Here is a 26,069-nt window from a genome sequence, read left to right as displayed (position 1 = left end):
CCCCGGCTGCGGGGTGAGCAGAGGGCCGGGTGGGGTCGGGACGGCCAAAACGCCGCAGCGAGGGCTCGGCCGGCAGTGGGAGCTCGGCCGGCAGCTCCCCGCGGCCCCGGGAGCGGCGGGCCGGGGCCGGCCCTGGAGCCGAGCCCGGCCGGGGCGGGGGCTGGGCCGGGCCCGCGGCGGGCGGCGGGCCGGGGGCTGGGCCGGGCCCGTCCGGGCCGTGCCGGTGGCGGGGCCGGGGCCGCTCGGCGCGGGCCGGGCCGGCGGGGCGGCCCCGGACACGGGCAGGGCGCGGGGCGGGCCGGGGCGGAGCGCGGCGGCACGGGCCGAAATTGCTCGGCTCGGCACGGCTCGGCACGGCGGGGTACGATACAGCGCGGCACGGCTCGGCTCGGCACGGTACTGCAGAACTCGGTACGGCACGGCTCGGCTCGGTACGGTACTGTAGAACTCGGTACGGCTCGGTTCGGCACGGCTCGGCTCGGTACGGTACTGCAGAACTCGGTACGGCTCGGTTCGGCTCGGTACGGCACTGCAGAACTCGGTACGGCTCGGTTTGGCTCGGTTCGGCACGGCTCGGCTCGGTACGGTACTGCAGAACTCGGTACGGCTCGGTTCGGCTCGGTTCGGCTCGGTTCGGCTCCGTGAGATACCACGCGAGGCCCGGTTATCCCGGGGCGCCTCGGGGCTGTCCCGGGTGCGGGGCTGGGTGCGGTGATGCCGCCCCACAGCCCGGTGGTCGGAACGTGGCCGTGCCGTGCCGTGCCGTGCCGTGCCGTGCCGTGCTGCGGGAGCTGCCGTGGGCCGTGCCCGTGGGCAGCGCGGGTGTCCCACGCGGGGCTGTGGGTGCCGCTTGCGGGGCTGTACCGCTCCCCAAAACCTGCGGGGCACACAGGGCGTGGAGACTCAGGATTTCCATGAAGAGCGGACTTGCTGTAGCTCATGGAAGAGAGAGGCTGGATGGATGGAAGGATGTGGGGCGGGAGGGTTGGCGGCGCTGGAAGGGATGATTCTTCTCGGCTGGCTTTTCGCCTTCCCAGCTGCTCTCAGAGGAGCCAGCAGCTCAGCCGGTGCCGTCTCCAGAATGTCCAGGGTGCCTGGGACACCAGCCCCACCAGCAGCCCCATCACCAGTCCCACAGCCCCTCTGCCCGTGGGGATGGCCGATGTTTGCGCATTCCTCCGAGGTCTTCCCCTCCTGCCTCCTGCCAGGACCCGGGCAGCTCAGAGCAGAGGGCCCTGCTGTGTGCTGGGGAGGCTGGGTGGGGGTAGGAACTGTGCTGTGACCTGCCCTGCCTTAGGGAGTGACAGCAGGACATGGGGACATCAGGTAGCCCAAAGGACCTGGAGTTGTCAGAGGAAGGGAAGTGCAGCCCCAGCCTCACGTGTGTGTTCTGCAGCAGGGTCCCTGTCCTTGTCTGGGATGGGGACACACAGTGGGTGGCAGGGTGGGCACCCTCCCTTCAGGCAGTGAGCTCCCAGTCACACGAGGTTGTAATTTTGGGAGTGACACCAATCCTGCCAGGGAATCCAGATTCCTACAGCGACCCTGGGCTGCTTCCTGGCGCTTCTGCGACCGGTTTGTGGAACCATGTTCCCTTCCAGACCCTGGTGGTGCTTACCCCGGAGCTCTGACCCATGTCAGGTCCCCACCTGAGCAGGGTGGGGGTGTCAGGGCTCCCCTGCTTCGTGCACATTTGCTCCTGGCATTCCAGGGCTGCCGGGAAGTGGGAAAAGCGGAGCAGGCCCATCCAGGCGGCCGATTGCGAAAGGGCCAGCACTGGGCCGAGTGTGAGGGGGCCCTGGGGAGAAGGGGAGGGATGGAGCCCTGAAGCCATGGGATTCACCAGACCTCCTGCCCTGACTGCTCGGGACATGACCTCATGCTCTCAGGGATGTCCTGGCATGGGACATCAACAGAGAGTGACTGTGTCACCCCTTAACCTTCTCAAGGAAGGATAAACAGAGCGAGCTTCCTCTCCCTTGTGCTGGCGGGTTTCCCAGGTCTCTTGTGCTGCTCCTCTCTGAGTCCTCCCAGTTGTCAGTGCCTGGGATGCTCCATGTCCCCCGTGGGTGTGTCCAAGGCTGCTGCTGAGCCAGCATATCCCTCAGGGGCCTCTGTGGCCTGGCCCTTCCCTGCTGCTGTGGCATGGGATGTCATCCCTGTGCTGCAGGGATGCCCCGTGCTGATCAAACACACGGACCTGCCTCACCAGGAGCTGCCCCTTCCCGAGCTCTGTTGGTTGTTCACTGAGGTTTTGGTGGGGCAGATTGTCCTGCTGTGTGCCCAGTCAGTGCTGAAGGACACATGTGGTTTGAACAGTCCTGGGCCTGGGGCACCCCCACCAGCACAGATGACCCCTCTGGAAGAGGCAACGCCTGTGCAAGACGCAGGGCAGTGATGGGGACAGTGCCTGGCCGTAAGTCACCTGCCAGGGTGACTCTGTCCTCTGATCCGTCACCCACCGGGACAAGCAGAGCCAGTGGGCTGGCATGGGAGCAGTTTGAGCAGTGTCATGGCTCCTGCTGCCATGTGGGGCTGTCCCCTGCCCTCAAGGGTCCTCTCACCCATGCCAACATCAGCAGAGCTGGGCTGAGGCTGAGGACTGGAGGGATCCCCAGGATTTTGACTCCACAGTACTCTCAGACACCCCACCACCAGCGCCAGGCTGGGATGTGGCTCAGGGCCTCGTGCACACCCGGCTGGGACATTCCTGAGGTTTCCTGGGCAGTGGCAAGAACCTGGGCTGCTTCCCGGCTCCCATGCCCAGCGCTCGCTGCAGCCAGCCCGTCCTCCAGAGCCCTTTACCCTCCCAGTGGAGTTCTGCTGAGCATCTGTGCTTGGGCAGCACATCCAGAGTGGCACAAGCACATCCAGAGTGGCACAAGCTCTGGTCCAAGAGGAGACTGTCCCAGGCTGGAGCTGACAGCAGCCTGGTTGGGATGCTGAGGTGGGCTCCCCATCCAGAGCAGCAGGCAGGGCTGGAGCAAAGTCTGCGAGCAGAAGGAGCAGCCGGGCAGCAGGAGAGGAGCAAACACACGGCTTGTGCCTCAGAGAACGGAAAAAGTGATGTGGACAATGAGAGCCCTGTTAGCCTGACTGCCCGGGACATGGACACGGGCACGGAGCGTGTTCGGAGAGGGAGGTGATGCAGAAACAGGGAAGGAGCCGTGCTGTGCTGCAGGGAGCTCACATGGCAGCTGTCCTGGGCTGGGCATGGAAAAGGCTTTGGCCCCACAGAGCACAGCTAGGAATATCACTGGGAATATCACTGGGAAACTCGGAGGTGAGTGGCAGAGCTGAGGAGCCAGGGCAGAGGAAGGACAGTGGGGATGAGAGATGCTGGAGCAGAGCTGAAGCAGGACCCAGGAGCAGAGATTACAGACCCTGGAGGTCATGTTGCTGATCCTTGGAAGGGAATCAGTGATTTGCTGCACAAAGCCCAAGCACTTTTCAGGTGCCATGTTCTGGACCTCTGTGTTTTGTTCCTCAATGCACAGATTTTTATTTTCCTTATAGCCAAGGATGTAGGCTGCACACTGCTGATTTACCAGGCTGTCCTTATTCCCATCTCTGATTCCCCCCCATTTCTGTATCTGCAGTCTGTACCAGGAAGGTACTTTTTTCCTCCTCCTGGCACAGTTTTGCTTTGAAAATCATGTGATCCTCACCAGAAAGCCCACGGAGTGGTGACTTCCCCATGTAACCACATTTTACTTCCAGCAGGTGACCAGTTTTAATCCACTTAGCAGAAGGTGCACTGATTTTGTTGAGTGCTAATTATTCCTTTAAAGGTGGTGCAAGATGAATCGAATACCTTCCAGTCTCAGCCTGTTATATCAACACAGTTGCTCCAATTAACAGGACCTGTGATCTCATAAAAGGCCATTCCCACTTCCTGACACGGGTTATTTCTGCCTGACCGTGGAGATTGGCATTAATTGTCCCGTTGTCCTTTGGGGTTGTACTGACCCCGTTGTGAAACTGCCCAGTTCCACAGCAGAGTATCCTGCTCACTCAGGAGCGCTGGGGAAGCTCCAATCCTAAGGAAACACACCCCAAGGTGTGTTGCAGTTAGCACTGAGGGGGCCCACACTTGTGTGTCAGGACAGCTCTGAGGGTTTACAGCCCTTCCTCTGGGCAGGGCAATGTCCCCTCGGTGACCCAGGGGTGGAAATAAGAAGTTTTGTTACTCCTGTGAGATGGCAAACTCATCCCTTGTCTGTTCCCAGGCGGTGTGGAGATGAGGATGGAGAATTCCCATTCCAAGCCCAGAAATCCCCTTTCTTAAGCCACTGGCAGGGCTGAGGTGGCCCTCTGCACCCTCCCTCCCTTCCTGCTGGCTGGGTAAAAGGTTCAGCAAAGCGTTTCCCTGCTGTCTGCCCACAAACATGCATCCTGCTGAGCTCTGGCAGTGCCAGCTGAGGCACCAGGAGCCCAGAGCTGGCTCTGACCAACCCCAGCTGCCTGGGCCGTGTCCCCACCAGCTCTGGCTGTGTCCCCTGTCCCCCAGTTGTGATAGAGGAGAGAGCCAAGCCCACACTGATGTGGTTGCTCCGAGGGAGGTGATGTGCTGCACAGAATTAAAGGGTTGGAAAAGACCTCCAGGGTCATCGTGTCCAACCTGTGACCAATCCCCACCTTGTCAGCCAGACCAGAGTAGTGACTGCCACATCCAGTCATTCCCACCACTTTGGCGTGGAACTGGACCAGCAGTGCTGGTCCTTTTTACTCCTCACTCTCTTCCTGAGCATCTCTGCAGGCACCAGGCTCATCCCGAGGTTTTCACTGCTCCTGGTGGCACTTCCAATGTGACATGTGCCCAAAAGGACAGGCAGGCAGCAGGGCTGGGCCTTGTGGAGGCTTGTGTTGGTGTTGTGGGTGTGGAAAAGGGGCTGGCACTGGGCACCATCCTGGTTCATCCTTGCCTGGGCCCAGGAGGCATTCCCAAGAGGCCGGAGTGTGGGTCAGGTCCTCATCATCTGGAGAAGTGAACCAAGCAGGAATGGGGCTGATTCCTCTGTGAAAACCCTGCCCTGGAGGCTGGTGGGGAGGTGGAGCAGCTGTGCCAACCCCCAGCTCTGCGTGGGGTTTGAATTTTTTTCCCTTTCTCTGTGATACTGCAGCTAAATACAAGAATTTTAAATCATCCCAGGAAAGCAAGAAAGCAAAAATTTGGTGGGTTTTTTTTTTTTTATGTTTTCTAATGGCAAGCACGATCTGTGTGAGTGCAGCGAGGAGGATCTGTGCTCAGGGGGCACTTGGAGACAGAGACATCCTGTTGGGGGGCTGCCCTGGGGGCGTTTTGGGGGAATGCTTTCCCACCATGGAAGGGACTGGCAGGGATGGTGGCACGAGGCTGCGGTGGTCAGCGAGGTGGGCATGGGCGAGCATCGGTCAGAGCTTGTCAACACCCCCCGTGCAGAAATGCTGCTCCTGAACTACAGGATCCATGGGAATAACACACTGGGAAGGGAGGGCAGCTCACAGAGAAGGGTTTTCACTATTGTTTGCCGTGGGACTGGTACAGGAATACCACATCTCCCTCAGGTATTCGGGGAGCCACGAATGTTGTCAGAGGAATGTGAATGCTCCGGCTGCCTCGCTCGGAGCGTGGGCTGGAATCCCCTCAGCCAGCAGCCATTCCCTGCTCCTGCTGGATCGAGCTCCTGGCTGGTCCAGCTGGGCTTTCCCTGTGCCCTGAGCCTGTTCCAGCTCCCTCAGCTCTGGCAGCTCATCCCCCTCCTTCCATTCGCCTCTCCTGGGCACACCCCTGTGCCCACCTGCCCTCACTGCCCTTCAGATGTGACCAGGCAGCGCGGTGGGGGCTCGGTGGGGGCTGTTGGCAGAGGGGCACTGGGCAGGTCCCAGACAGCCCCAGGGGTGTGGGGACTGTGTGTGGGGGGCACTCTGGCCAGGATGAGGCACGTGGCTGTGCTGGTGCTGGGCAGAGAGTTTAACCAGCACGGTATTGTAAATGCAGGTGAACCCAATGGGAAGAAATGACGATGTCTGACTCAATTCAGAAGGCTGAATTATTTTTTTATTATAACTATGCTAAAATACATTAATATACTATATAAAAGGAGGATACTAAAACTACAAACTACTTTCTCTGACTCTAACACAACTCGTGACCCTCTCTCTCGAGTCCAGCCCCAGGTGGGTTGGGTTGGGTTGGATTGGATTGGATTGGATTGGATTGGATTGGATTGGATTGGATTGGATTGGATTGGATTGGGTTGGATTGGGTTGGGTTGGGTTGGATTGGGTTGGGTTGGGTTGGATTGGATTGGGTTGGGTTGGGTTGGGTTGGGTTGGGTTGGGTTGGATTAGATTGGATTGGATTGGATTGGATTGGATTGGATTGGATTGGATTGGCCACCAGGCTCAAACAATCCTCACCAGAATCCAACCAAGCACTCACTCCAGGTAAACAACTCTCCAAACACATTCCACATGGGATAAACAAGGAGCAGAAATAGAAATTGTTTTCTCTTTCATTTCTCTCTGTGCACCTCTGTGAAAAATCCTGAGAGGGAGAGAAACGTGCTTGCCACAGCGCAGAGCTGAGCAGGGGGGCTGGATGGGGGTGCTGAACCCCAGCACGCCCTGAGCCTGTCTGCCCCTGCAGGGCCACGCTGCCATGGGAGGCTGCAGCTCGTGGGCACGGCCGGAGCTGCTGCTGCTGCTGCTGCTGCTGGGCAGCGCCTGGCTGCGGGTGGGCAGTGCCCAGCCCACCCCCCCAGGCCCTACACACCCCCCCGGGCCCCAGCTGAGGGTCCGCCTGGCCGGTTACCCCCGAAAGCACAACGAGGGCCGCGTTGAGGTCTTCTACAACGAGGAGTGGGGAACCATCTGCGACGACGACTTCACGCTGGGCAACGCGCACGTGCTGTGCCGCCACCTCGGCTTCGTGGCCGCCACCGGCTGGGCCCACAGCGCCAAGTACGGCAAAGGAGTCGGTAAGAGAGGGCGGTGGGCACGGCATCCCCCTGGCACAGGTCTGCAGAGTGCCCAGCAGCCATTCTGTGTGCACATGTGGGAGTTTTCCGTGTGTCAGAGCAGCCCCGTGGGGAGGTGGAGACTCAACATCTGCAGACAGAATTTTATTCTTGGCCTCACCTTTGTGCTACAGCTCCTGCTGTAAACCTGCCTGGTCCCTGCCATGCTCTGTGGGCACCTTCCTGTTATTTCTATGGTTTTCCCCCCCTCCACGCAGCCCCCCGGATTAATCCGACTAGCTCAGAGATATGGGGCTGTGAGGGGAGGAAATAGCATGAGAGGGAAAAGTATTCAGAAGAGGCTCCTTACCCAGGGTGTTGGAACAGCTCTCTTTATTCTGTGGTGTCCATGGAGAGCAGGGCAAAAGAGGAAGAGCAGGAAGTTTCAGGGGTCTATATAGGTTTTGGACAGGGTGGGCTCTCCTGGCTCCCCGCCAACCCCGTTGGGGCAGGGGGGAGGATTCAGGGGTTATCTTGATCAGAGCCACAGAGGCCCTAGGAAAGGGGGGACAAAAGGGTGTCCAGGAGCTCACCGTAACACCTTCCCTGTTCCTAGGGGATGCTTGGCTCCCCCCTCACCCCTAGGTTGTGTCTGGCAGGGAGGATCTGGCTGGACAATGTGAACTGTGCTGGAAACGAGAAGAGCATCGGGGACTGCAAACACCGGGGCTGGGGGAACAGCGACTGCAGCCACGAGGAGGATGCGGGTGTCGTCTGCAAGGATGAACGCATTCCAGGCTTCAAGGACTCCAACGTCATCGAGGTGAGGGAGCTGCTGGCCAAAGTGGGCAGCAGGTGACATCCAGGATGCCACAGAGCACCCCGAGTGTGGGGCAGTCTGGGAACTCTCGCTGTGGGTGCAGGAAAGCAGCACTGGCTTTCCTGGTTGTGCTCCCTGGAGATGCACCTGGGAACCCGAGGGGACAAGAGGCACTGAGCTCTCTGGATGAGATTCAATCCTTGGCTGCCCAGGACCATCAGATGTGGCCAGCAGGAATGCAGGAGTGGCTGTCCCTGTGCCCCAGCTATGCCTGCAGACCCCTCTCCTTCATCCTTGGCGATTCCCTGGGGGTGGGCTGGCAGGAGGAGGGGTGATGGGATGGGATGTGAGCTGGGGCTGTCCTGATCCCCACAGACTGAGCAGAGCCACGTGGAGGAGGTCAGGCTGAGGCCGGTGGTGTCCGGGGGACGGCGGCAGCTGCCGGTGACAGAGGGCATCGTGGAGGTGCGCTACAAGGACAGCTGGGCACAGATCTGCGACCAGGGCTGGGACAGCCACAACAGCCGCGTTGTCTGTGGCATGATGGGCTTCCCAGCAGAGAAGAAAGTCAACAGGAACTTCTACAAGTGAGTGAGGCTGGCAGGGAGCCCACAGGGGTCGGGTGTCCAAGCAGGGCCAGGGGCACGGGGCTGGCCATCAGGTGGTGCTGGGGGGACAGCAGAGGCTGTGCTGTTGGGTGTTGTGGCTTCTAAAATCCCTCCCACCTTGCTGCTTGCCAGTCCAAGGCCCAGCTGGCCATCTGGACACTTGCTAACCAAGCTGGGGAGCCACAGGGTGGCTACCACACACACTCCAGCAAAGACCACTCTAAGAGGAGCGCTTTTGCACCTTGGCAGTGCTGTCTCCATCCCAAGGGGAGGTTTGCTCCCATCAGGGGATGCTCCAGCCACACCGTGGCTCGAGCGAGGGGCACGGACGTGCCGTGCCTGGCACTGTGTGTGCCCTGAGCAGGCAGCTCCAGTGTTGCTCCACAGGAGGCTGAAGCGAGCAGGCAGGATGAAGGGCCTCAGCCCGAGGCTGGGCAGCAGGTAAGGGGCCAGGGAGCCCCATCTGCTGAGCCGTGGCAGAGCTGGGCTGTCCGGCCCCTCCGGTCTCTGCCGTCAGAATGGATCCGGGCACAAACGGATCCGGACGGAGCAGACTGAAGGCTTGGGCTGTGCCGGCCCAGTAGGACAAACCCCACCCCAGGGCACCTGCCTGTGCGTGCTGGGGCCCCCCATTCCCCACGAGAGACGATCTCTCTCCCAGGCTGGTCATGCTCCAGGCAGAGCAGCCCTGTCCTGCACACCAGGCAGGAGTCCTGGCACCCTGGCAGGGCAGCAGGAGGCCTCGGAGCTGAGCTGTCTCTCCTGGCAGATGGGGAGGAAGAGCTGTGGAAATGGGCTGCTTTCTGCAGAAAGCAGCACTGGGGACGCTGGAAAGGCTGTGCACCCCTCCATTCCCCTGCAGGATGGGCTGGCATGGGCACCAGAGCCCGTGCTCAGCAGTGCTGATGGGCACAGCGTGGCAGGTCGTGCCCCAAGTGCCACATCTGCTTGGGGTCCCTTGCATCCTCTGCCCACTCATTCTTGCTGCCTTTCTGCCAGGCTCAGGGGATGGTCTGGCTGCCTTTTCCCTCCATCCCTGAATCCTGCTGCTGGATTTGTTGGTGGATACAGTGAGCCAGAGCCCATCCTCTCTGGGCTGGGGCATGGCACCTCTTTCCTGAGCCTGCTGCCACGATCTCTGCCCCCAGCACAGGGCCTTGCCCCAGTCCCACCACCTTCCCTGGTGCTGAATGTGCTCTACACCCACTGTGAGCTCTTCACTGTGACACTCTCTGTCCCCAGCAGTCATCCTTGCCAGTTCCTGCAGCTGGTGATGGGAATTGAGGCTCATGGGTTTCCTCAGCTCCCACCTGAAGGTCCTGGTTGCTCCAGTGTGCTGTTTCCTGGCTGCTTTGGTGCTGACTGCCCCTTTCCCAGTGAGCAGGTGTTTCCCCTGCAGCACTGGTGGGAATGTTTGGTGTCTCCATGAGGCTGCAATCCTGTTCATGTGCCCCGAGCAGGAACTGGCTCCTGAGAGCCACACTGCTTTGTAGGGGCTGATCAATCTGGGGCTGCACAGCCACAGTCATGTGAAGGCACAGGCTAATCCAGGCTGGAAGGGACCTCTGGGAGTCCTGGTCCAATTATTCCCTGGGTGGAGCAGAGCCAGCTGTGGGTTAAACCCAGGACTTCATCCAGCTGGCTTTTGAAACCTTCCAAGGATGGAAATTCTGCAGCCCTGCGGTCTCTGCTCCAGTATGGAACAGCCCTCACGGGCAAAAGGTTTTCCTTACACTGAACCCGGACCTTTTTTTGTCAGTGATGCCTCTTTCCTCTTGTGCTCTTCCTTCCCTGCTGGTAGAGCCAGAATCCTCACAGCTCCCACCTCAGCCCTGGCTGGAACAGTCCCACACCCCCCATCCTCTCCACGCCGCTGTCTTGCTGCTCTCTCTGGGGCTCACACCACATTCATGACATCTTCTTGTCCTGGGAGCCCAGAGCTAGGTGCAGGATCCAGATGTGGTTTCCTGAGTGTGAATGGGCACTGATGGCCTCTGGCTGTCTGAATCCCAGCCCTGTGCTGTGTCCTGGGGCTGGCTGGGCTGTGCAGGCTGACACCAACCTGTGCTGGCCAGCGGGGACAGTGGCCAGGTTTGGTTCTGCCTGGTCCCTGGGGCTGTCGGTCCTCTGCCCTCCTTTGGGCCACTCTGCTCTTCACTCCTTGTGGTCTCTGGGGTTTTGGCTCTGCTCAGCATCTTCCTCCCTGAGGGAAACAAGCACTTGGGGATGTTGGGATTGCACCTACACCTTGTGTGTGCTTAAGCCTCATGGCTCAGCCTGTGCCAGAGCAGTTTCCCTCACTGGCAGCAGCAAGTCCCACCGTGCCCCATGGCCCCAGGGCAAGCACCCTGGGGCTGCCTATGCTGCTTGCTTGGTGCTGCTTGCCAGGTGTCCTGCACCTTGGGGACATGGCACAGTGATGGCTTGGTATCTGGATGAGGACAAAGACACCACCACACCTGACCGATCAAATGGTGGCTGCTGGTGTTTGATCTTTTGGTCTGTGACGAGGCAGAGCAGGATGTGGCTGCATCCAGCAGTTTCCTGGTGGGATGCATGCAGGAAACTGCATCATTGCTGTGGAGTGTGGCTGTGTCACACTGCTGGCAGCAGATGATGCTGTTGCACCCCTGTGTGACAAAAGGGGGATGCACATGAGTTTTCCTGGGGGCCAATGTGCCCAGTTCAGCCTCCAGTGAAGCCAGGGCAGGCTGTGCTCCCTGTGTCACTGCTGAGGGCAGAGGTGACAGCCTGAGATCCCGGGCTTTGTGATGATTGTTTTCTATTTTCCAGGCTGGCCTCCAAATCTCAGCCTAAACAAAAGCGCAGGGAGGACGTAGGGCCCAAGAAGAGGTAAATGGCTCCAGTGGAGAGCCAGAGACAGGAGCCCCGTGCAGTCCCACCAGAGCTGTGCGTGTCCCCACGTGCGTCCCTGTGCTGCTGGGGGTGTGGGACAGGCAGCTGGCAAGGGGTGGCTGCCTGGCAGGCACCGTGTGTCACCCTGGGGACAGGACAAGGGGCACAGCCAGCGCATGCAGCTGCAGGCAGGGTGGCCGGTGACACCTCCACTACAACTGGCCACGCTGGCCATGGCTCAGGGCTCCTTTTCCCTCACAGGCTCTTCACGGAGCGGCAACAGCTCAACTACCGCCTGCACTCAGTGTCCTGCACGGGGACAGAGGTGCATCTGTCCCTGTGCTCCTTTGAGTTCTACCGGGGCAACTCCTCTGCAGCCTGCAGCTCGGGCATGCCCGCCGTGGTCAGCTGCGTGCCCGGGCCTCTCTTTGCCACTGGCAATGCCCACAAGAAGAAACAGCGCCAGCAGCAGCAGCAGCAGGGCCAGGTGAGCCCCACAGGGAGGGGGATGAGTCCTGTGGTGACCCACAGCTGGGCAGTGCCCCACGGCCAGGCTCTGTCCCCTGGTGTGTGGGGTGCTGGGTGACCGGCTCCGCAGCAGGAGGTAGGGATGATATCCTGTCCTGCACGTCCCTGGAGCTGTGCCCAGCACTGTGTGGCACTGTCCCACGCCTGTCCCTGCTCCCACAGCCCCGGATCCGGCTGAAGGGCGGCGCGAGGGTCGGCGAGGGCCGTGTTGAGGTGCTCAAGAGCAGCGAGTGGGGCACCATCTGTGACGACCGCTGGAACCTGCAGTCGGCCAGCGTCGTGTGCCGCGAGCTGGGCTTTGGCAGTGCCAAGGAGGCCCTCACCGGGGCACGCATGGGGCAAGGTGAGGCTGACGGGGCAGAGGGGCCAAACATCCCCTCCTGGAGCTGTGGGTGATGCATTATCCAGGCTTTGCTTGGCTGAGGTGTCCTCTGAGCACTGGGATGCATATGGAGCATCCCAATGGGACCACAACCACTCAACCACGCTGCCCCAGTGTGGCAGCAGCTGTGGAGGCTGGAGTGTCCAACTCTGCCAAAAAAGAGAGGGCAGCTTTGAGTGGGGTGGCTTTGAGCATCCCTTTGTCACAGGGCCCTGATTTCTGCTGTCCTCTGGCAGGGACGGGCCCCATCCACCTGAACGAGGTGCAGTGCCGGGGCACCGAGAAGTCCCTCTGGGACTGCCCCTCCAGGAACATCACACAGGAGGACTGCAAGCACACGGAGGACGCGGCTGTGCGCTGCAACATCCCCTACATGGGCTACGAGAACCTGGTGCGCACCACGGGGGGCTGCTGGCTCCATGGGGCTCCCAGCAGCGGGGCCTCGGAGTGGGGTGCTGGGAAAGGCCCACAGGATCCATGGGTCCTCATCTCTCCTCCTCTGCACCCCACACATTTCCCTCTCTCCTGGGAGCTCAGGAATTTTGTGGGTGGGAAGCCCTGTGAGGAAGGGGGTGGAGGGGAGGCTGTGGGGGCTCTGTGGGTGCTGCTCTGTGAGGGGAGGTGTGGGGCAGCTGCTCCCTGCTGCTTTTCCTGCTGCCAGCCTGTGCCCACTCCCCAGCAGAAACACCAGAAAAAAAATCACTGTGGGCCAACCAAGAGAGATTTTTTTTTCACCTGTGATGAAACCAGCAAATGGAACCACTTGTTCCTGTGTGCCCATCGTTTCATCCACTTTGAGCTTTTTTAATGATCTTTAACTCTCTCACAGCTGTCATTTCTGAAATGACACCATTTCAAAATGCTTTCCCTGAGCTGGTGAGACAATTCCCAAACTCACAAGCGATTTGTTTGTCCCCAAATCCACCGGTTTTGGGAAATTCCCTGCCAACTAAAGCTGTGCTTGGCTCTGCTCAGTTCCTGCCTTCCCCGTCCCCCTGTGCAGGTGGTGCAGCACGGGACAGGGGCTGGGGACAGTCCTGCGGCCCCGGGGGAGCATCACTTGTGAGGGTGATGATGCTGCCACTGCCTTTCTCTGCAGATTCGGCTGAGCGGGGGCCGGAGCCGCTTCGAGGGGCGGGTCGAGGTGGCTGTGGGGGACAGGGACAAGCCCCGCTGGGGTCTGGTCTGCGGCGAAGGTTGGGGTACGCTCGAGGCCATGGTGGCCTGTCGCCAGCTGGGTCTGGGATTCGCTAACCACGGCTTACAAGTAGGTGCCAGCACCAGCTTGGCCAGGGCAGCAGCAGCCACCACCACTGCTCACAGGGCTGGGGACAGGGACGGGTGGGGATGGCAGCACAGGAGGTGGCACGGCGTGGGGTGCATGCTGACGGCCCCAGGGCTTCCCCACAGATCCGCCTGGCCGGTGGGAGGACAGAGTTTGAGGGCCGCGTGGAGGTGAAGCGAGGCAGTAAGTGGGGCACGGTCTGCAGCGATGGCTGGACCACCAAGGAGGCCATGGTGGCCTGTCGCCAGCTCGGCCTGGGCTACTCCCTGCATGCTGTGACGGTAGGTGCCAGCGAGGAGGGCCCCGGGGATGCCAACGACCATGGGGCGTTGTGGGGACGGAGGGACGTGTGGGCAGCTAGAGGCCTGAGTGGCTGTGGTGGGGGGCTTGGCTGCAGCCTGGGTATAAGTGATCCCAGCCACCAGCCCTGCCACCCACCCTGCCTCACCCCCTCGCCAGGAGACCTGGTACTGGGACGCCAGCAACGTGACAGAGATGGTCATGAGCGGGGTGAAGTGCGCCGGCCACGAGATGTCCCTGAGCCACTGCCAGCACCATGGTGCCAGCCTGAGCTGCAGGAACACGGGCACGCGCTTCGCTGCGGGCGTCATCTGCTCCGAGAGTGAGCGGCCACGGGGGCTGCGGGCAGCGGGCACCCCATTGCTGGGTCTGGGGCAGTGGGGCTGTGGGTGGGGGTTCGGCAGAGAGGGGGCTGTGGGCAGCAGGGCCTGTGGGCAGTGGGGCCTGTGGGCAGTGGGGTCTGTGGGCAGTGGGGTCTGTGGGCAGTGGGGTCTGCAGGTACGGACTCTGAGCAGTGGGGTCTGCGGGCAGTGGGGTCTGTGGGCAGTGGGGTCTGTGGGCAGTGATGTCTGTGGGCAGTGGGGTCAGTGGGCAGTGGGGTCAGTGGGCAGTGGGGTCAGTGGGCAGTGAAATCTGTGGGCAGTGGTGTCTGTGGGCAGTGGGTTCTGTGGGCAGTGGGTTCTGTGGGCAGTGGGGTCTGCGGGCTGTGGGGTCTGCAGGTGGTGGGGTCTGTAGGCAGTGGGTTCTGTGGGCAGTGGGGTCAGTGGGCATGGGGTCAGTGGCTGTGGGGTCAGTGGCTGTGGGGTCTGTGGGCAGTGGGCTCTGTGGGCAGTGATGTCTGTGGGCAGTGGGCAGTGGGGTCAGTGGGCAGTGGGCTCTGTGGGCACTGGGGTCTGTGGGCACTGGGGTCCGCAGACAGTGGGGTCAGTGGGCAGTGGGGTCAGTGGGCACTGGGGTCTGCAGACAGTGGGGTCAGTGGGCAGTGGGCTCTGTGGGCACTGGGGTCTGTGGGCACTGGGGTCCGCAGACAGTGGGGTCAGTGGGCAGTGGGGTCAGTGGGCACTGGGGTCTGCAGACAGTGGGGTCAGTGGGCAGTGGGGTCTGTGGGCAGTGGGGTCTGCAGGCAGTGGGGTCTGCAGGCAGTGGGGTCTGCGGGCAATGGGCTCTGTGGGCAGTGGGGTCTATGGGCAGTGAGGTCAGTGGGCAGTGTGCTCTGCGGGCAGTGGGGTCTGTGGGCATGGGGTCAGTGGGCAGTGGGGTCTGTAGGCAGTGGGGTCTGCGGGCAGTGGGGGCAGTGGGCAGTGGGGTCAGTGGGCAGTGGTGTCTGCAGGCAGTGGGATCTGTAAACAACAGTGTTGTGGGGCCAAGAGCTGTGGTCAGTGGGGTTTGCAGCTGGAGGCCGGTGGCCAATTCCCAGCCAATGCCGAGGGCACATGTCCCCCCCGGCTGGGCATTGCCCTGTCCCCTCCACTCGCCCCATCCCTGCCGAGGGCAGGGCCCGTCCCTGAGCGGCCGCCCGTCCCCAGCCGCCTCGGACCTGCTGCTGCACGCCCCGCTGGTGCAGGAGACGGCGTACATCGAGGACCGGCCGCTGCACATGCTGTACTGCGCCGCCGAGGAGAACTGCCTGGCCAGCTCGGCCCGCCTGGCCAACTGGCCCTACGGCCACCGCCGCCTGCTCCGCTTCTCCTCCCAGATCCACAACCGCGGCCGCGCCGATTTCCGCCCCAAGGCCGGCCGCCACTCCTGGGTCTGGCACGAGTGCCACCGGTGCGTGTGGGGCACGGCTGGGAGGGCGTGTGGGCAGGGGACAGACGGGGCTGGGGGTCACGGAGGTGGTGCTGCAATGGGCTGGGTGAGAGCGATGCTGGGTGAGGAGGGTGCTGGGCAGGGTGTTGCCTTTATAAAAGACAACGGCGACCCGGTTCCAAGGAGCAGCACGGCGGCCCGGCCTCTCCAGGCCGCTCGGGCTAACGACAAAACATGCTGGCACCAATTTGGTGGACGGTCGAAAGCCTTTATTATCTTATCTCATGGGTTTAAATAGTCTTGGGGGTCCTTGCTACGTCAGAGGGGGGTTGTGGGGTCTCAAGGGTTAGTCGGGAGTGGAAAACTACTGGGTTAGGTGTGGTTACATGCTTTGGGGTTAATAGATAACGTGAGGCAGGGAGAAGGGGGAAGGGTCTCTCTTTCCATCACATCCCGTGATCTTCCGTTCGCCTGTCCCTACTACTACAGCAGGGGTGATGCACGGAGAGAGGGTGATGCTGGATGAGCGTGACACCAAGTGAGGGTGACATTGGATAGCCCCAATCTGCTGCCCAGGGTCCAAGTTTCAATGGTTTGGCTTAGGACTGATCCTGGATGAGCGGTGTTGGGGACTCCAGCAGGGAGAGACAGTGTGCCAGCTGGCTGGGGACAGCTGTGTCCCCTTCCAGGGCAGGACACAGCTCTGCCCAACCTCACAGTGCTGCCACCTCAGAGCAGGGGCTGTGGGGACATTCCTGGTGGCGAGGAGCTGGGCTGATGCAGGACAGGGCAGTCTGCAGCAGCTGCTGGCTCCCTCCCACAGGCACTACCACAGCATGGACATCTTCACCCACTACGACATCCTGACCCCCAACGGCACCAAGGTGGCCGAGGGACACAAGGCCAGCTTCTGCCTGGAGGACACCGAGTGCGAGGAAGGTGGGCGACACGGGGCCCTGCAGCACCGTCCCTGCCTGTGTCCCCATCGTGGGGCCAGGCTGGGGGTCTCAGCAGTGACCAGCTGTGTCTTCTCCTGCCTGCAGACGTGGCCAAGAGGTACGAGTGTGCCAACTTTGGGGAGCAGGGCATCACCGTGGGCTGCTGGGACCTGTACCGGCACGACATTGACTGCCAGTGGATCGACATCACTGATGTCAAGCCAGGCAACTACATCCTGCAGGTGCTGCACCTCTCCAGCCCCTCCTGCCATCCTCCCAGCTTCTGTCCCTGCTCCTCAGCCCCCCACACACTTCAGTCACCCATCCTTTTCTCCCACTGGAGCTCAGTGGGGCTGGTGGGTGTGGTGACATGGGACAGTGCCTGTCTCTGTGCCCAGGGCTGCTCAGACATGCTGCCACATGGGTTTTCCATCTCTGAGCAGCACTGCTCATGGGCACATGGTGCACAGGGACAGGACCACCCCACCACCATCAGCAGCTCCTTGGAGCTCTCCAGCACACCCACCACAGCTGGGGTGTCACATCTTCTGGGTGTGGGGCAGGGATCTCACTGTCCGTGCCCCACAGGTTGTGATCAACCCCAACTTTGAGGTGGCAGAAAGTGACTTCACCAACAATGCCATGAAATGCAACTGCAAGTACGACGGGCACCGCATCTGGGTGCACAGCTGCCACATCGGTAACAGCCCGGGGCACGGCACGGGGGTGAGGGTGGAGGGCAGGGACAGGGCTGCAGGAAGCCGTGAGGATGAGGATGGGCTGGGCTGGTGGTGCTGGGGGCACCTGCAGTGCTGGCAGGGGATGCACTGCACCAGAGCTGACAGCCCCTGCCCTCTGCCCGCAGGAGATGCGCTGAGCGAGGAGGCCAACAAGCGGTTTGAGCAGTACCCAGGTCAGCTCAACAACCAGATTTCATAGTGCTCCAGCCCTGGGGAGACAGGCATCTCCCTCCCTCACCCCACAGGGTGGGAGGAAGCCGCTGGGAGACTGGCAGGGAGGCCTGATGCCCAGTGCTGCTGCCACTGTGTCCTGCTGGGGACTGCCCGGGACTCGCCACCGGCTGCCCTTCCCCACCTCGGGGGGGCTGGGGGCACCAACACCTGCACCTCCCAGCCTGGGCTGCCACCCCAACCACTGGCCAGAAGACCGTGCCCACATCCCCTGGGCTGCGGCACACGGGTACAGTCCGGGAGGTCCTGCACCCCCCACTGCTCCATCCCTGCCATGCCAGCTGCACCCCAAAACTCCCACTCCCCCTTTCAGCCCTGGTTCCTCTCACCCCACAGCTCACCCCCTCAGCTGGCCCCAGGGCCCACCACCCACACAGGGCCCCAGGAGCCCCCGGGGATGGTGCAGATGTCTCTGCCCACAGCCCTGCCCAGGGGTGGCTCCTACCCCATCTGTCAGTTGTAATTTTATTTCCTCTATAAAGTTGTAAGTTCTATTTCCCAATGGTTGCTGGCACATCCTTGGGCTGGGATGGGGAGCCTGGCAGGAGCAGGTGGCACGGTTCGTTCTGCAGGGCTAATCACCACACTGGCACAGTGTGGGAGCATCCCCTGGCCCCTGCCATGCCTCATCCACACAGCCCTGGTCCCACACCGGCCCCCAGCACCCTCCTCAGCCAGGGCTGGTCCTCTGGGAGGAGGGAGGGACCAGCAGCAGCCCCACAGCAGCCTGAGAGGGGGAACTGAGGAGCAGGGATGTGAAGAGCCAGTTCCTCCTCACCAGATGCAGGGCAAATGTTACCAAGCAGAAATCCCGTCCTGCAGCTGTGACCATTGAGAATTGGGGTCCACAGCACTGTGACCCACAAGAACTGAGGTCTCACAGCAGAGAAGGGCTGCCTCGACTCGTGTGGGATTACAGCCTAGCCAGGCCTGTGGCCGAGACTCTGGGCAGGAACACTGGGATGTGACACAAGGGCTGAGGCCAGCCCAGCTCTCACCCCTCAGCTGGGTGTTCTGACCCCACCAAAGGAGTTCCAGCCCAGCTCTGACCCCACTGAGGGAGCTCCAGCCCAGCTCTGACCCCAGCAGGGGAGCTCCAGCCCAGCTCTGACCCCTCAGCTGGGTGTTCTGACCCCACCAAGGGAGCTCCAGCCCAGCTCTGACCCCTCAGCTGGGTGCTCTGACCCCACCGAGGGAGCTCCAGCCCAGCTCTGACCCCACCAAGGGAGCTCCAGCCCAGCTCTCACCCCTCAGCTGGGAGTTCTGACCCCACTGAGGGAGCTCCAGCCCAGCTCTGACCCCACCAAGGGAGCTCCAGCCCAGCTCTCACCCCTCAGCTGGGTGCTCTGACCCCACCGAGGGAGCTCCAGCCCAGCTCTGATCCCACCAAGGGAGCTCCAGCCCAGCTCTCACCCCTCAGCTGGGTGCTCTGACCCCACCAAGGGAGCTCCAGCCCAGCTCTGACCCCTCAGCTGGGTGCTCTGACCCCATTGATGGAGCTCCAGCCCGGCTCTCACCCCTCAGCTGGGTGCTCTGACCCCACCAAGGGAGCTCCAGCCCGGCTCTGACCCCACCAGGGGAGCTCCAGCCCAGCTCTGACCCCACCAAGGGAGCTCCAGCCCAGCTCTGACCCCACCGAGGGGAGCTCCAGCCCAGCTCTGACCCCACCAAGGGAGCTCCAGCCCAGCTCTGACCCCACCGAGGGAGCTCCAGCCCAGCTCTCACCCCTCAGCTGGGTGCTCTGACCCCACCAGCCCCTTCCCCATCGCGGGGACCCCCAGTGCTGCCCACAGCCTGGGAGGAGGAGGGGGCAGGAGGCCCTGGCTCAGCCTGGACGCGCTGCGGTCAGCGCAGCCGGAGCAGCTATGCCAAACACGCCGCGATTTCCCCTGGGCCGGCGGCGCTGGCCGGGCCAGCGAATTCCTCCGGCGAGGCTGGGGCTGCTGAAAGGAGGCCTGTTCTGTTCTCATGGCGGGGGGAGCAGTGGCAGAGCCGCCCCTTGCCACAGCACCTTGAGGAACTGTGCTTCTTTCACGTCCCAAAAGCCCATTCCTCTGGGCTGCCCTCACCACTGCTCCCGCTCCAGCTCTTCCCAGAAGGTGAGGAACAGCCAGAGCTGCTCCTTCCCCGAAAGCCCTCGGCAGCCAGCTGTCCCCAGGGGCTGGGTGTGTGTGGGAGCAGAGCTCCAGCACTGACAGCAAGCTGGGGGTGGGACAGGCAGAGCCCCAGTTCCAGGTGTGGCTCCATTCCTCAGCCCTCTTGGACATCAGGGCCAGGAGATGCTACCCCAGCCATCACGAGTCCAGCACTGACACCAATTTACCAACCAATTTACCAACCAATTTACCACGGCCTGGAAAGCTGCTGCACAGGAGGGGATGTGGACACAGGGCGTGGAGCAGTCGCAGAGCTCCCAGCAGAAGGGATGTGACCAGATGGCCGTGGCACACCAGCACTGCTGCACTCCAGGGAGGCAATGTGGTCCCAGAGGGGCCACACAATCAATCCATGGCTCGACAGCTCCTGCCAGGTACACAGAGGAGTCAGATCCCAGCCCAGGCATGTTCCAAGCAGGTGGCAGAACACTGATAAGGTCCCTGGAGGCACAGCGAGCTCCTCCCCAGCCACAGGGTCTCATGTGGGGACTGACAGGAGGAGCAAGGTCCCACACAGCCCACCACGGGAAGGAGGTGACATGGCCGTGGGGGCCACTAGAAAAGTGCTTTATTTGAGTACAGAGAGGAACGGCTGCACCACACATCACCCAAGCACAGGCCCCTCTGCTGGCCCCTTCCAGCCTCCAGCTCTTCTCTGCCTCTGCCTGGCCAGCACAGCCACGTCTCAGTCCTGCCCTCAGCTCCAGCTGGGTGCTGTCTGCTACTCGGTGACCTCGGGGACGACGCTCACCAGCAGGGTGTCGTAGCCCCGCCGCACCAGCAGCGCCAGGCTCTGCTGCGTCCGCACCGCCTCGTACACGTCCTCGGCGCGCCGCGACACCGTCCCGTTGATCTCCAGCACCACGTCCCCGGCCTTCAGCCCTGCCCTGCGGGGACAAAACACACAGAGGGTGAGGCAGACATTGTCACGTCCTCTGAGTGCAGCAGGAGCTGTGGCAGCAGAGGTTTTACAGCTGCGCTTGGCCAGCAAGACGCTCTGGGAAAAGGTTCCCAGGTGGTTTCTGCTGTAGAGAACAAACCCTGCTGCTCTGGAGGAAAACACATCCCACAGCTGCTCCCTCACCCAGCCCTAAGCAGCACTTACTGGTGTGCTGGGGAGCCGATGATCACCTTGTGGATCAGCACGCCGTAGGAGATGTCGGGAAAGGTGGGGTCACGCAGCTTCAGCTCTGCCAGGATGCTGCAGAGTGAACATCAGCATCAGGGATGGAGCTGGAGGCAGAGCAGGGCTCTCACCCCACTCCCTGCAGCTGCACAGCCCTAGAGACCAGGCACAGAACCTTCCCTTCTGTGTCCCTACACCCTGCTGCCAGCTGCAAACATCGTCATCCTCCTGTCAAAACAAGAGGATGAGAATCCCAATGGCACCAGGGAGAGCTGGAAACCCCTGGAGCAGCTGCCAGCTGGATCAGAGCTATGGTGATGCACATCCCCAAGTCACATCACCCTTCCTGGGGTCAGACCCACCCCTCCTCTGCTGCGGTTTCACTTCTCTGCCCTAGCTGGGCAGGATACACAACACAAGCCCTGCCCCTCTTCCTGCCAGACGTGTCAGCAGAGCTCTCCTCCTGAGTGTAGAGACAAAACAATCACAGTTTCTCAGACTTTCCCACAGATTTTAGGATTTCTAAACCAAATTTAAACTCTGCATCTCCCACAGCTCCTCTTTGGACTCTCCCCAGCTGCTCCTCACCCATCTTGAATGAAATCCAGAAGTGGATGCAACACTCCAGCTGGATCTCTCCAGAGTGACAGCATTCTTCCCTCAAGCAGTGCATCAGCTCCAATCCCTACAGACCCACAGACTCAATCTCTGCCCAGCTCTGCTCCTGTCAGGTCCCTGCTCAGCCACGCAGGGCTCCCCACATGGCTGTGGTCCGTGCTGAACTCAACTGTGCTGTCCCACAGCCCAGGGCAAGCTGCCCTCCCTTCCCAATTCCACACAGCAGAGGTGGGAAGAGGACTCTCAAGTTCATCTCACCCAACCCCCAGCAGGCTCAGTCAGGGCAGGCTGCTCTGGACTGCGTCCTGCTGGGTTTTAAGGATTCTCCAAGAACCCTCCAGGCAATGTGTGCCAGGCTCTGAGCACCCTCCTCATAGTAAAAAACGGGATTTCTTGTGGACTCTCACACATCTCTGTGCCCACTGCCTCTTATCTGGCCTGGGCACCACACACAGAACAGGGTCTGAGCCTGAACCTGTGCCCAACACGGAGCTTCTCCTTCCCGTGCCAGGGAAAGGTTTCCAGATGGAAAAGTTCAGGGTGTTCAGGGCAATCACCCAATTCCAAGGCGAACAATCCCTTGTTGGGAGCCCTTCCTGCTGGGCACAAACAAGCCTGGCAGTCAGGTGCTTTCCCTGGACTGGCTCAGGGGCTGTGCAGAAGCTGGAACCACATCCCCAGAGCTGTGTCCGAGGAATTTCACGCTGCCTCCTGACAGACTGGGTCAGGGAAGCAGGAGGAGGCTGGGCTGGCCTCCCACATCCCTCGGGTTCTGCCGGCTGCCAGCACCATCTGCTGGGCACTGGGGAACTCGCCAGACCTTCAGGAGGGCAGAGCACAGCCCCAAAAAGGGTTTGCCCAGCATGGCAAGCACCAGCCCCACGGGGCAGCTGAAGGTCTCTTAAATGTGGCTGCAAGAGCCAAAGAACCAAAGCAGGTGGTGACCTTCTCCCAGAGGTGAGAGCACAGGTCCTGCTTGCTCACATGGGCACTTCACAGACTTGTTTGCGTTGGAAAAGACTTTTAAGATCAAGTCCAACCATTCCCCCAGCTCTGCCAAGGCCACCACTGACCATGTCCCCAGATGCCACATCCACAAAGCTGTTGAATCCCCCCAGGGATGGAGATTTCAGCGTAGCCTAGGCAGATGTGCCAGGGCTGGACAGCCCTTTCCAAGAAGGAATTTTCCCAATATCCAACCTCAACCTCCCCTGGCACAACCTGAGGCAGTTTCCTCTAGTCCTGTCCCTTGTTCCCTGGCAGCAGAGCCTGATCCCCACCTGGCTCCACCCTCTTGTGGAGAGGGAGAGCACTTTTGATCTGCTCACAGAGTCTGCTACCAGTGAAGAAACTTTCAAGTTTCCAATTTACCCGTGAGCCAGCCTACATTCTAACCACAACATAAGCACAAAGAGATTTGAGAGTGAGAGCTTAATCCTCCCAAAACCAGGCCTCCTCAGTTAGTTGGGAATATCCCATCACATCCCTGCCCCAACAGGACGGGTCTGTTGGCCCCTGAGCTCAGGACAGGTACCTGGGAGTGAGGGTCAGCATCATCACCCCGATGTACCGGCGCTTCGACTCTGCATTGCCAAACCAAGAGCCTGTGGGAGGAAAGGACATGGAATGTCATGGCTGGAAAACACAGGCCTGCTTAGAACAGTGCTGGGCTGAACCCTCACAGCCCTCAGGGCAGGCAGCATCCAGAGCTATTCCAAATCCCTACAACAGCTCAGTCCAGTTCTTAGCACAGCAGGAGCGTTCCAGGCGTTGCATTTTGCACCATGACTTGGCTTCCCTGGTCTGTCAAAACTTTGACAGAAAATGTCCCTCCCCAGTGTCACAGAACCAGACAGGGCAAGGCAGCAGTTGCACAGATTTCCTGTGGCACTAGATGAGACCCCAAAGAGTTCTCCTTCCCTCCCCCTCCTCCCCCAGACCCCGAGCAGGGAGGTGCCCACTCACTCTTGCGGTGCTCCTCCTTCTGCAGGAACTTCCGCAGCCGGTCCGAGGGGATGGCAAAGGAGATGCCCGATGTCACCTTCATGGTGTTCACTCCAATCACCTCGCCATCCTGCAGGGAAAGGGCATTGGGATCCCACTGCAGTGATCCCAGCAGTGACCCAGCCCGGATCACTGTGGAGAGCAGGGGAACTACTGCACCAGCCGGGGGTCCTGCCTCTGTGCCCACCCCTCCCAGGCTGCTGGCCCCGTGTCGTGCCTCACCCTGCTGAGGCTGGCCAGGACCCAGGGGCTGAGTCTACAGGATGAGTCCATGCTGGCTCTGCCCTGCCAGCTCCAGCCAGACTTTGTCTCCACCAAAGCCCCATCAGCTCCAGATGCCTCAGATACTGCCAGGCTTAGACCTCCCTCTCCCTCCAAGAAGCCTCCCAGCACCCACAAGCCCTCCCACAGAGGGGCACAGAGCAAGGGGCACACAGCAAGGGGCACACAGCACATCCCTGCCCCAGCCAGCAAGGGGACAAGCAGCACAACTCACCAGGTTGACGAGGGGGCCCCCAGAGTTCCCAAACTGCAGCAGAAGAGAGAGAACATGAGCAGACCACACAACCCCCATGCTGTGGCCGATCCCAGGGGTGACCAGCCACGCTCCATGTGAACCCCTCCACCCTCCCGTGTCCCTTACGTCGATGGCAGCGTCGGTCTGGATGTACTCCATGTCGGTGGCGGCCAGGCCCAGCTCGCGGCTGCCGCGCTGCGCCGAGCTGACGATGCCCGAGGTGATGGTGTTCTGCAGGGCGAAGGGGCTGCCCATGGCCACCACGAACTCGCCCTGCCTCACCTCGGCCGAGCGGCCCAGCGGCAGCGTGGGCAGCGGGTGCTGCGGGCAGCGAGACGGTCAGCGGGACAAAGCAGGACACGAGGAACAACATCCCCACCTCCCGCTGTCCCCACCTCCCGCTGTCCCCACCTCCCGCTGTCCCCACGGAGGTGACACGCACTCACCTTGGGTTTGATCTTGATGGTGGCGATGTCGGCCACCTGGTCCACGTCCTGCACCACGGCGTCGTAGGTGTCGCCGCTCGCCAGCTTCACCCGCACGCGCCGCCGGTTGGCCACCACGTGCGCGTTGGTGACGATCAGCCCGTCCGGGGACACCACGAAGCCAGAACCGTTGGAGATGGGCACCTCCCGGCCCAGGAAAGGGTGTCTGCAAGGAGGCAGGTGTGGCAGGGACAGGGTTGATGGGGAGTAGCAACAGTGCACAGGCAGCAGCACGATGGAGGATTCCTTCCCTGTCCCAATGTTGTATTTCAGACTAGCAAAAGTTTAGTAGAAGTAGTTCGGCTAAGGCTTAGAATTTTTAGTAGGCCATAAGCTGTGTGTTGTTAGAAATAGTTGTTAGGTAAGGGCAGTATGGAATACTGGAGAGGTAGGAACTTATCTCAGAATACATTCCAAGAATGGGCCGTGGTAGGACATGTCATTATTTACAAGATGAATAGGTAGATCTTGGGGGAATACATTGTTTTAACCTAACAGAGTGAAGAGAATTTATGATCATAAAGAATGTTCAATTTAAACATGGATTAATTTGTAAATAAATGATTGTTGGAGTGTAACGTAGACAAATATGTGTTGAATTAAGCAACCGTTGATATAGACTCTATATAAACGCAATGATTTGTTAGCTCAGGGGGCTCTGACTTTGGACATTAGTCCTCAGGCTCCCAGGGGCCTCAATAAAGCACCGCATAAAACGACTTCGGTTGTTTTGTGTTCTCTGAGAAGGAGCAGCACCAGCTGACGCCTCCTCACATGGTGACACAGCAAAGGTGACACCGCACACAGGTGACACCAAGCTGGCAGCAGCAGTCACCCAGCCGGTGAGGGCAGAGCTGCTGCACAGAGGTGCTCCGAGGCCGGAGGCATTGGATGCTGAGAACATTAGAGAGCACGAAGGGAAATAAATATTAAGTGCTGCCCCCAGGCAGCGTTAACGGGGCGGCAGCTTCGCCAGACGGCCCCGCAGGACATGGAAGTGTCGGTGCTCCCGAGGCACTTGCGGGAGCCCCCGGGACAGTCAGGAGAGGCCGGCGGAGGTCCCGCACTGCGCAGGGATGAGGGAAATCCCTCCCGGGGACCTCCCGGTGCCGGTACCTGCCCACGATCTCCACGTAGACCAGCGCGGGCGCCGTTTTCTCCACCACGTCAGCGATGAAGTTGAAGGCGGCGCGGGGCGAGGTGGGCGGCGGGGCGGGCGGCGGGGCGGGCACGGCGGCGCTCAGCGGGGACCGGCGGTGCTCCCGGGCCCACAGCAGCACCAGCGCTGCCGCCCCGGCGCCCACCGCCGCCGCCAGAGACCGGCCCCAGGCGGACGGCGGCGGAGGATGGGAAGGAGGAGGAGGAGTGGGGGGAGGAGGCGGTGGTGGCTCAGCGGTCCCCGTCAGCGCTCGGCACCAGCGCTGTACACCCGGTAGCACCGGGATGCACCGGACTCGTATCCTCCGCGCCGCTGCCGCCATGCTGCCGAGCGGAAACCGCGCCCCGCCGGGGCGGTGCTGAGCCGCGGGGCACTATGGGAGTTGTAGTCCTGAGGTGGGGCCAACCCAAAGCCGTCCTCCACCGCGGAGCACGCCGGGAGCTGTAGTTCCGATGAGGAGACTGCCGGAAGCGCGTTTGCCGTGGGGCGCGCCGGGAGTTGTAGTCCCGCTGGGAATTACGGTCCCGCCGTCAGCGAGATGCGCCGATAACCGGCGCGACAGCGGAGCAGGGCAACCGCATTATCAGAGCGGCTCACCGAGTCCGCCGGAGCCGCCGAGGGCCGCG

At 61.3% G+C, this 26,069-nt stretch overlaps 2 protein-coding genes across 9 annotated transcripts; one reads left to right on the top strand and one right to left on the bottom strand.

Annotated features, from left to right (window-relative positions):
• Positions 1-292: 292 nt before the first annotated feature.
• On the top strand, positions 293-17,880 carry LOXL3 (lysyl oxidase like 3). Of its 8 annotated transcripts, none has more exons than XM_030270275.4 (15): positions 293-411; positions 6,632-6,962; positions 7,601-7,764; positions 8,137-8,348; positions 11,163-11,222; positions 11,487-11,712; positions 11,916-12,096; positions 12,372-12,526; positions 13,546-13,701; positions 13,880-14,042; positions 15,247-15,490; positions 16,293-16,408; positions 16,513-16,649; positions 16,996-17,107; positions 17,273-17,488. In XM_030270275.4, exons 2-15 carry the CDS (start codon positions 6,644-6,646, stop codon positions 17,344-17,346), a joined length of 2,319 nt encoding a protein of 772 aa, XP_030126135.4. In that variant the 5' UTR covers positions 293-411; positions 6,632-6,643; the 3' UTR covers positions 17,347-17,488. The 8 variants fall into 8 exon arrangements, 7 of the variants coding, with proteins under 7 accessions (XP_030126135.4, XP_030126131.4, XP_030126137.4 ...); XM_030270271.4 differs by lacking the exon at positions 13,546-13,701 and adding an exon at positions 13,235-13,402; XM_072927872.1 differs by lacking the exon at positions 13,546-13,701 and adding an exon at positions 13,235-13,402 and having other exon boundaries at positions 395-501.
• A 2,205-nt stretch (positions 17,881-20,085) lies between these two features.
• Positions 20,086-25,824, bottom strand: HTRA2 (HtrA serine peptidase 2). Its single transcript, XM_030270299.4, has 8 exons — positions 25,401-25,824; positions 24,246-24,450; positions 23,926-24,120; positions 23,779-23,811; positions 23,244-23,352; positions 22,813-22,882; positions 20,640-20,735; positions 20,086-20,421 (listed from the first exon to the last, which is right to left on the bottom strand). The coding sequence occupies exons 1-8, from the start codon at positions 25,763-25,765 to the stop codon at positions 20,256-20,258; spliced, it is 1,239 nt and encodes a 412-aa protein (XP_030126159.4). The 5' UTR covers positions 25,766-25,824; the 3' UTR covers positions 20,086-20,255.
• Positions 25,825-26,069: the final 245 nt, after the last annotated feature.

Source organism: Taeniopygia guttata, chromosome 4 (genome assembly GCF_048771995.1).
Source record: "Taeniopygia guttata chromosome 4, bTaeGut7.mat, whole genome shotgun sequence".
In the NCBI taxonomy this organism is placed as follows: domain Eukaryota; kingdom Metazoa; phylum Chordata; class Aves; order Passeriformes; family Estrildidae; genus Taeniopygia; species Taeniopygia guttata.
This window is presented reverse-complemented; position numbering and strand designations above follow the sequence as displayed.

What these genes read in the sequence shown, in the direction of transcription:
- HTRA2 (XM_030270299.4), bottom strand. Translation starts at nt 25,765, where the DNA reads ATGGCGGCAGCGGCGCGGAGGATACGAGTCCGGTGCATCCCGGTGCTA. An exon ending in TACGTGGAGATCGTGGGCAG is followed by an intron (nt 24,451 to 25,400) that starts GTACCGGCACCG and finishes GCCTCCTTGCAG; the next exon opens with ACACCCTTTCCTGGGCCGGG. An exon ending in CCATCAAGATCAAACCCAAG is followed by an intron (nt 24,121 to 24,245) that starts GTGAGTGCGTGT and finishes CGCTGCCCGCAG; the next exon opens with CACCCGCTGCCCACGCTGCC.
- LOXL3 (XM_030270271.4), top strand. Translation starts at nt 6,644, where the DNA reads ATGGGAGGCTGCAGCTCGTGGGCACGGCCGGAGCTGCTGCTGCTGCTG. An exon ending in GGGCGTCATCTGCTCCGAGA is followed by an intron (nt 14,043 to 15,246) that starts GTGAGCGGCCAC and finishes GCCCGTCCCCAG; the next exon opens with CCGCCTCGGACCTGCTGCTG. An exon ending in GTCTGGCACGAGTGCCACCG is followed by an intron (nt 15,491 to 16,292) that starts GTGCGTGTGGGG and finishes TCCCTCCCACAG; the next exon opens with GCACTACCACAGCATGGACA.